We start from the raw sequence: 9,422 nt of genomic DNA, 5'->3' as shown, positions 1-9,422 counted from the left end.
CCCCCTCCCCTCTGACCAGTCCTCTGGGGTGACTCTCTCCCTTTGTGCCTCACCTGGCTGCCTGCAGCGTCATTTTGCAGGTGCCGGGCATGGAATCTTTGCCTTGCGCAGGAGACTGAATTGGACTGCAGCATGGCGAGCTGTGAAACTTGGCAAATTTATTTGAACAAACAGAATGCTCAACTGGAGCGTTTGTGTGCGTTGGCAGGACCGGGCAGGCCTTTGACACCGAGGCTGCCTTTGGATCAGCAGGCAGTGCCCCTGTGGTGCGCTGCTGCGGCTTCAGCTGGCTCCTGCTCACGATGCTGCTGGAGCCTTTTTCCCCCACAGGACCTGCAGGAGCTCCTGCAGCCGAGTAAAGAATTCCACCAGCTTCTGGAGTGGAAATGGGCAGTCCGTAAAGCTGCCCGCTTGCGCTGGTGTTGGCTGCGGACTCTGTAAGGGGGTTGATGTGAATACGGGCTGTGGCCTTGGAGCAGCCGTTGCTGCTGGGTGCAGCCCCATCTGGACCAGGATCCAGTCATAAAAGTGCTGCGTGGAGGTGTAGACTCCGGGCCGCTTGGCTCTTGTGCAGCCTTTCCCCCAGCTGGTCACCCCAACAAGCCAGAAGTACTCGGCATTGTTATCCTGGCAGACGAGAGGCCCACCGCTGTCACCCTGCAGCAGAGGAGGGAGGGAGGGGTCAGGGGGTGTCGGGTGGCCGCTGGCAGCACCAGGCCTGGCTCCTTCTCTCTCACGGCACCCGCCAGGGCTGTGTGCGCTGCGCAGAGAGGCTCTGCTCAGTGCTGGCGCCTGCAGAACCTTGCCAGGGAGAGGGGAGTGGGCCTGTGGGGTAGGGCGCTCTCTCATCTCCTACCTGGCAGGTGTCGATGCCGCCCCACGGGTACCCAGCGCACAGGTTGTGGGGGTGGACGGCCCCTGCGTACCACCGGCTGCTGTTGCAGACGTGGACGTTGATGAGGGGGACCTTGGCCTCCTGCAGGACATCCGTCGGGCCTCCAGCTGCGAGCACAGAAAGGAATTAACACCCAGCAGCTCGGTGCCAGGTCTCCTGCCCTGCCTGGGTGAACCACTCCCTTCCCTGGGGCTCGGCTTTGCAGCGTGACAGGCGCTGCCCCGGCGCTGCCCTTCTGCCTGGCCTCGGGCCCTGGACCAGGCCCATCTCTCTACGAGCACACGTCCCCGCAGTCGCGCTCTGGCTCTCGCCCCTGCTGTCAGGAAGCCCAGCCCACCTCCCCCGTGTGCCGAGCTCGCACTCAGGACACGAGCACTCTTGGGAACTCACCTCTCGCCATCGTGGACCCCCAGCCACTGACGTAGCAGTTGGTCAGCTGTGACACTCGCAGCGAGGCGTCGGGCACGCAGGCCAGCTGTACGTGGTAGCCGCACTGCACAGGCTGGTCCAACTCCAGCAGCGCAATGTCGTTCCTCTCCCAGACGCTGCTGTAGTCTTCGTGCACCACCAGGCGCTTAATATTGCGCACTTGTGTCTCCGGGCCGAGCTGAGTCAGGTGGGTGGCCCCGATCACTACGCGCCACATGTTGACATGCCTGGAAGGCGGATGGGGAGAGGGCTCAGAGGGAGCCATGTGCTGCAGCAGCCCAGCAGTCCCCTGCATCTGCTTCACACGGGGCAGAGGAAAGCAGCGCTACAGAGGCTCAGACTGCCCTAGCATGCCTTGGGCTCCAGGCGTGTCGAGCTGGAGGCTGTAGGAAGCTGTGGCGGGAGCCCAGCCCTCTCCTGAGCAGCCTCTCAGCCGGGCTCTGCAGTGCCCAGGCACTGGGCGTACCGCAAGGAACGGGGATGGGAGGAGCCCGTGCTGCTGTGGACGGGGCACCCGCGAACTCTGGGGGGATATCCGCGGTCCTGACCCTCCTTACCTGGCCCTGATGAAGCAGTGGGCTGCTGTGAGGACCCACTGCGGGCTGATGAGTGATCCCCCGCAAATGTGCCCTGTGCCTGGTCTCCAAGGATCCTGGATGCTGACGATCCAGGGCCAGGCCCCTGCCTGGGCGTCTGTGCCCCCCACGACACGCGACGTGCCCGACTGTGCAGCCATGGGCCGGAGCCCGCAGGTCCCCCTGTAACCAGAAACTCATCACCGTCCTGCTCGATGGCTCACTGCAGTCCCGGCTGAAGGTCAGCCCTCTGCCTTCACCACGGGGCGCTGCATGGACAGCCAGGCCAGAGAACCCCTGTTTCTGCTGCAGCCCCGCAGGCGAGTTGTGCCAGCGGCTCGGGTGCTGCAAGGAGCCGAGACCCTGCGTGGGGCTGGGGAAGCCGTGCTGTGGCCACGGGGACAAGCGGGCACCCTCCAGGGAACCCCATCAGGGTGCCCAAGCTCCCTCCCAGGGCCTCGGCCACTTACCCACAGCTGTCCCAGGCGCCGTGCACAGGCCGGCTCAGGGCCAGCAGGATGAGGAGCGGAAGCATAAGCATTGCTGCCAGAGGCATGTGCCAGCTGCCAGAACCGAGGGCTTGTTGCCACCAGTGCAGCAGCAGACGACACACTGCCCGCAGGGTTGGCGTTGCCCACAGTGCCCTCGGCAACGGGGCTGATGTCACAGTGTCGCTGGTTCCGGGGCCTGGGCACGGTTGTCTCCAGGGGCACGGGGCCACAACACGGGGATTTCCAAGCAGGAGGGGAGGCAGACGCGGGGATCGGACACCCCCGACAGAGCCCCGCTGAATGCTCTGCTTGTGGGATGGGCTGTGCAGGCCCCATGGCAGGCAGCAGCGCCTGACCCCCAGCACTGCCTGCCAGTGGCGAGCAGGAAAAAGCCCAGTGTAGCTCCACAGCCTCTTTGGGGGGTTCACTGCCCCCCTGTGCTACGCTGCCCTTTGCCACCAGGTCCTTCCCAAAAAACATACACCAGAGAACGTGACTACTACAGGCAGTAGGTGTGTTTGGGTGTTGCAGAGCCCATCTGGTTACAGCCGTGGCAGGCAAGCAGCGATGTGCGAGCCCAATAAACCCAGCAGAGCCAAGCAGTGTCACCCTTCCTGCACAAAGCGCTGTGCAGCACACGTAGCACTGTCCACTCTGGCCACATCAGTCCCGGCAAAGCCCTCTGGCAGGCTGCCTGTCCTTGCTGTCTGTGCGTTCTGTTGCTGTTCTGGGCCAGCACCCACAAGGGCGGTTGTGGCACCTGGTACGCGTGGCCGAGGACAGGCAACTGCAAGCCCTGAACAGAGAAGGCTGCTCCTGCTCTCAGCCCCACATGCCATTCTCCATGGCTTTGGGAAAGCCTGGAGCAGCCTCAGCTCTGCCTTCTGCAGCTGTATGGCGGAGCCGTGCTCACGTGCGGGCGTGCAGGGCAGTCACGAGAGGGAAGCAGGGGATGTGCTCAGAGCAGGCAGAAGGCGGCCTGAGAGAAGGCATCTTGTCTTCTGTGGATACTCTGCTCCTCCAGTACCAGATTTTGCAGGTGGTTAAAGGAGAATGATGTGAGAGATGGCCACACTTCAGAGATAATTGAAGGAAGAGATGGGGTCATTTTAGGGAGAGGAATCTGGCAGGGACAGCAGAACATAGGAAACCACCTGAGGAAAGCCATGGAAGTCCAAGGTGACCTCGCCAACAGCACCTGAAACAGCAAATCTGTTCACAGATGTTGTAAACCTGGGAGCAGGTGGGAAAAACAACCCGGGGTGGATCCCTTGTGTGAGAGGAGATAAGGGCGGAGAAAAGGAGGAGTTGAGGAAGATGAGGCAGGGGGAATGAAGCTTTGGGTGGTCCCGGCCAGCGGGGGGTGGTGGGGGCACGGGCCGGCAGCACGGGGCACTCTGTGTGGGTTTGTGGAACGTGGGTGTCACACCAGGTGTCTGAAGCACAAGGTGCCTCGAGTTCAGGGGCTCAGCCATAGGGGCCTCGGGTGCTGCCCATTTCCATCCCGTTACAGACACACACACACACACACACACACACATAGACATACACACACACCCCCACACACCCCCTCTCCTTGGCACTGGAAAACAAACAGCTGATTGTGGTCGTAGCAGTGACACAAGGGGCACGGAAGCAGGTTCATGGCCACAAGCCCCTTCCCAGCCTGGCTGTCAGGTAGAATTGCTCGTATGGAATCAATAAAGCCTGGCCCATCCACTGAGCCACACCTGGAGGCAGTGGGGGGCTAGAACCCAGGCAGAGGCTTTGTGCTCAGGGAGCTCGGCTCTTCCTGTGCTGGATGTGGGGGGAAGGGTATGGGAATCACCCCCGAGCCAAGCAGGAGCTGTGAGCATGCTACCCACGCTCTGGCATCCCGTAACCCTAACACCCCATAACCCTAGCACCCAACACCACTATCTCTCCTAAAACTAGTTTAGAACAACCCCTGAAAACCCTTACCCCAGCACTGCATAACCCCGGCACCCCAACTACCGCAAAGCCCCAAGAACAAAGGCGGTCAGCAGCTGCTACCCCTGAGCAGCCAAGAAGCCCCGTTTTCATTGGGTCTGTCCATCTAAAACTCTGCCCTGTAATTCAGGGTAGAACTGAATGTTGTCGACATAAATCTTATATGAAGTGTTACTTTTTTTCTGCAAATTAAAATAAACAATAGATCTTGCCATTTCGAAAACAAAACAAAAAAACAACAAAACCAACCAAACAAAACAGAAAAAAACAACCCAAGAAGAACTTGTTCACAAGAGCAGAAGCCAAAGCATTTGGATAGAGTGGACATGTTCTTGCTACCAGCATTGTCCAGGAAAGCCGACCAAGAAATCCCAGCAGGTCGGAGTAAATGCCATTTCCTAGAGCAGATACACTGGAGTCAGCCTGTAGTCTTTCAATACCCAAGGATATTGCTTCAAATTTGCAGCACCAACTTCACAATCTATAGAAAACTCAGTACACTTCAGCCTCCAAGTCAGTTGTTATTGCAGTGCAATGAGGCCAAAACTGTTGGTCCTTAACAGTGATGAGAAAAAGAATCCTTACCACACCACTTGTCAAAATACCGCTACTCTGAAATTTGCCTACACTGCTACAGCTCCCGCTTCACTCCAACTTCCCTTAAGAAAAAACCGTGCCGTTCTTCTAGCGCTTGCTCTAGCCACATGCGCAAACAATACTTTCCTATTCCGTACGTACCAAGCTTTTAGACTTGGCTTTTTTACCATCTGTAGTCAGGTTCCTGATAAGCAGTAAAGCACCTTGTCCTGGAGGCACTCCCCTCTTCGCCCCACTCTACCCCCATTAAAAAACACACCCACTCTACCCCATGGACAGACCTTGAACCTAAACTGAAAAACAGGGTTTTGTTTCAAAACTGTCATTGAAATGGCTATCCAGAGCTGAAGTACTTCTCATGGTCTTCGTTTTTCAGCATGAGGTCCCTCTGAAAAGCTTAAAGATTATGAACAATCAATCACCTCACTCACGTTTTGCCCACAGTTTAATCACACAGAGCGTGAGCCGCGAGTTCTCTTCATCTGACGCTAGATGTAGCATTTCCTCAGTAGCTCGAAGAAAAAAGGTGAAGTACAGAAGTTCCTAGTAACAGGTCCAGGTCTGGTTTATGCTACGCTCTATCAACAGCTTACAATTGATCATTCAAACCTATGAAAACAAGTTTGGATTTCTCGCTTTGTAGTAGCTTGAAAATTACAGATTACACATAACATTCGGTATCCCTTCAGGTAACTGGTGCCCTCAACAGCTTTGTCACAGTTTATAGACTACGCCAACCATTTTTCATAAGGCCTTTCTAGAGGATTCCGAAAGCCAGGTTTCTTTCAACAGCCAGAAACAATTAAACCAGTCACTGTTAAACAGTGAGCCCAAGTTAGGCTTCGGGTATTTTAAATGTCTTTATTTTTTTTACGCACTACCACACATTCTTCTCTATCAAGCGTTCCACCCACTCTTCTGAAGCAGTCTCTGTGGCAAACTGGAACAATGCACACCCCCTGATCCACGAAACGTGAAAGACAGGTCTATCTAAAGACACAACTTCTTGAAACGTCTAAATGTAAGCCCACTCGCCACCTCCTCAGATCTCAAGTACACAGGAGATCAGTTCAGGCACCTTGTACTGAAACTGGAGTTGTGTAATGTGCGTTCTAGACCCATTTCAGGAACACTTTCCTTTTAAAGATGCGTAAACATGCTCACCATTTCAGCTCAGTGTGCATCTCGTAACCAGGCTTCTCAGATGCCAGTCACCTGAGATCAAGATTGTCAGAAACAGTTTGCACACACAGTCTTGCACACACCAGATCCATCTCAAGAGGGAAAAAGGTGCCAGCCATGAGTTAGAATGCTGCACTGTTTGTGAACAGCACACCAGTGGTTGACAGCCAAGTCTAAAAAGAGTGGTTAACATTTGTATTTAGAGCTATGGGACTATAGACACATCTCCCAAGAGATTTATTTGCCAAAAAAATCAAGAAAATTGCCTGAAGTCCCAGATTTTCTTGGCAAAACCTTCATTGTATCAGCCCCTTCTTTTTAAGCTAGGGAAAGGAAGTCAAACAGACTACTCTAAACTTAGAATTTCCATTAAAAGGGAACTTAAAATTCACCACAGAATTAAGAGCTGCATTCCATCTCCTCAGCTGTACCTCCGCAAAGGAGAGAGCATTTTCTCTACGCAGTAAGCCCTTTTGATCCTGAAGCGTCTGGTTCATAGTACAGTCCGAGGCAAGAAAGTTATTCTGTGAAGGTCTGCGCCAGACAAAGGCCACAAGAAGGTCACGGAATAAGTGTCTTGGTGAGAGCGATACCAAGCAGTGACTTGCTTAGGTCCTGCAGCACGTAGGTCCCCGTTCACTGTGTAAGATGTGCTCCAGCTCCAGGGATTCCTGCAGCTGACAAACCCAGGCAGGAGGAGCCACAGGAGTACGTTTCCATTTCATTTTCCAGATTGTCTGTCTCATGAGCACCTCACTTCTGATTGCCACAAAGCATTCAGTCTGCTGACATGCTTCACACAGGGAACGACACCACACCCAGCCCTCTGGAGAAAGGCAGCTTGTCAGAGCTGGGAGGAGTCAGCAAGGGCACTGCCTCTCCTCCCACTCTGCCCAGTCCTTGTGAGAGAAGTGCTGTTCAAGCAGACTGCCCTGCTCTACAGCACAGGTTTAGAAAGGGATGTCCCTGACGTTCCCATGCCCGCCAGGCTTCCTAGGGGCTTATTTTCCTATAAGCTCCCATTTTACTGCAGCGTCTTCTCCTGGGACAGGCTGTGGTCAGGCTATTTAATGACAGTTTCCTCTAAGGTACCAGTAACCTGGTAAAATAGCATGGTCACAGGTCCCTGCAGAAGTTAATCTATTCCAAAGCAAGAAAAAAGTATTTCTCACTTGAAAAAAAAAAAAAAAAGCAAAATGCTTACCTCAACACCAAACTCAAACTTGACAACTGGTACATACCTATCTTCAACTGCCTGAAAAGGAGCAGGTAACTGTGTAAGAAAATATTCTTTGCTACTTCCATGGTTTTCCTAAACTGTAATAAACTCATTTACTCATTCTATCTTCTCTAAGAGAACCAAGAGAACTTCTGCCATCCGTAGATGGCGACCTTTACTCTTTACCAAGACTCCAACTCGCTAGAGCACACCTTGTTACTCAAGGACAAAAGCATAGTATGTTGCTGAACATTGCAGTTCTTGGTAGATTTTCACAGTGAACTGCTTTGTTTTGATGAGCACAGTAGTCCTTGGTAAAATTCCACAGAACAGGCTGGGCAAGCAGGATTCTTAGCAATATTCAAAAATTATGATAAGTAATATTATAACTTGTTATAAGGAAGTAAATAAGCTGCTAAGCCGTTTTCTATAAGTAAATAAGTAAATATATCTCAAACCAAGTAATGATTTCTCTGTGTCATCTGGGAGGAACCTTGGGCAGATCCCAGAGAAGAGAGCATCCTTTCAGGGAGAAAAACCTCTTGGGTATCTTCCTTGGAGGAGTCTGGGGGTGCTACTCAGGACTAGCTGCCCTAAAGCAGAGGTGGAAAGGCTCCAGGACACGCCTGGGAGGAGTCTTGTGTGTATCCTGGAGCAAAAATCTTCCTTTACAGGAGAAAACACAGCTCAGGTGGCTTCCTTGTGGAGTCTGGGGCTGCTAACTGACATCACATGTCTTTAAGAGAGAGGTCAGAGGAGACAAGGAGCTGCCTGTGAGTTGCGCTTGGTGCATCCTGGAGGTGGCAGCTTTTGCCAAAAGATAACGTGTATTTCAGGTGGCTTCCTTGGAGGAGTGGGTTGCTACCTGGGATCTCAGGTCCCTGAAGCAGGGCACAAGACAGTCTGGGACATGTCTGGGAGGAATCTCGGGCACATCCCAGAGAAGAGAGTGTCCGTTGAGGGTGAAAAACCTCTTGGGTGTCTTACCTGGAGGAGCCTGGGGCTGCTACCCAGGATTAAGCCTCTCTAAATCAGGGGTCAGAAGACTTCAGGACGTGCCTGGAAGGAATCTTGGGTTTTAAATGCCTGTTACATTTAATGTGACAAATTAATTTGGGGAGAGATGAATCCCCCTGCATTCTAGTCATTCCCCAGAGATTAGAGGGCCTGAGGGTCTGGGCTTATCTATTCATAGGTATGTCATTTATTGCCATGACTGTCATCCTGGCAGCAGCCGCATGAACAGCCCTGGTGCTGTAGGGCCTGTTCATTCAAGAGAAGCCGTCAGGGTCACCAATAGTACGGTTTATTCTTATGCAACATCCACAGATTCTTTGGGATTGCCTTCGATATATGCACAGGCTGCAGGTTGGCTGTAGAGCACTACCCACAAAAATCGATTGCCATCACACACAGTTGCCAGGTAATCACTCGGCGTAGCCGAGGGCCCAAACCTTACCAAAAGGCGTCCCTTCTGGGGCGGGGGTGTGAGGAGCACAGACCCATCGGTCTGTGCCTCCGATGTGGGGTCGGATTTTCATCCCTCCGAGTTAGATACATCTCGGGGTAGTATTTAGCCAAGTGTGTATGTGGGAGTGGGTGGGACTGTGGTCAAGCCACACTTCCTAACAGCAGAGTTCAGTGCAAAGCACAGTTTGTGCTCATTAGCATCAACGTACCAGCATCCAGGTGCTACACGGCTCTTGAGCAGCCGTTGTTGACAATGCATGACTAATACTGTAGACACCAGAGAATTTATTTACAGGTGAAACAGTTCTTGAAAATGTGTGGTGTTTGGGACACTGTAAAAGAGTGTCTGCATGATAAGCTCCTTACCCAGTCGTCGCTGCAAACCGCGGGTCTTTCCAGATCTGTATCTCCTGTGCCATGACAGAGTCCAGTTTCAAGTTCTCTGGTGCATTGTGCACACACACAAGGATCCCACCAGTAGCCGGCAAAGACACTTTGCGTTTCCAACTGCTGTGCCCGAGACCTTTCAACCCCCTCTTTCACCACCCCCTCCCCCTCCCCCTCTGACCAGTCCTCTGGGGTGACTCTCTCCC

General features: G+C 53.4%; 1 protein-coding gene across 2 annotated transcripts in view; it reads right to left on the bottom strand.

Annotated features, from left to right (window-relative positions):
- Window positions 1-237: 237 nt before the first annotated feature.
- Window positions 238-9,422, bottom strand: part of LOC113490487 (acrosin-like) — a 10,053-nt gene continuing 868 nt past the window's right edge. Inside the window, exons 1-5 of one of the 2 annotated variants that reach the window (XM_026867000.1) lie at window positions 2,370-3,306; window positions 1,882-2,082; window positions 1,286-1,551; window positions 857-1,002; window positions 238-657 (exon numbers count right to left, since the gene is read on the bottom strand). In XM_026867000.1, the coding sequence (XP_026722801.1) occupies window positions 298-657; window positions 857-1,002; window positions 1,286-1,551; window positions 1,882-2,082; window positions 2,370-2,455 (1,059 nt within the window). In that variant the 5' untranslated portion in view covers window positions 2,456-3,306 and the 3' untranslated portion in view covers window positions 238-297. Of the gene's footprint in view, window positions 658-856; window positions 1,003-1,285; window positions 1,552-1,881; window positions 2,083-2,369; window positions 3,307-9,422 lie in introns of those variants that run through there. The other variant, XM_026867001.1, reaches the window with a different exon arrangement.

This window comes from Athene cunicularia, unplaced genomic scaffold, assembly GCF_003259725.1.
Source record: "Athene cunicularia isolate RWA unplaced genomic scaffold, athCun1 SCF_1, whole genome shotgun sequence".
Taxonomy (NCBI): Eukaryota; Metazoa; Chordata; class Aves; order Strigiformes; family Strigidae; genus Athene; species Athene cunicularia.
Note: the sequence above shows the minus strand (reverse complement) of the source record. Positions and strands in the feature narration are given on the sequence as shown.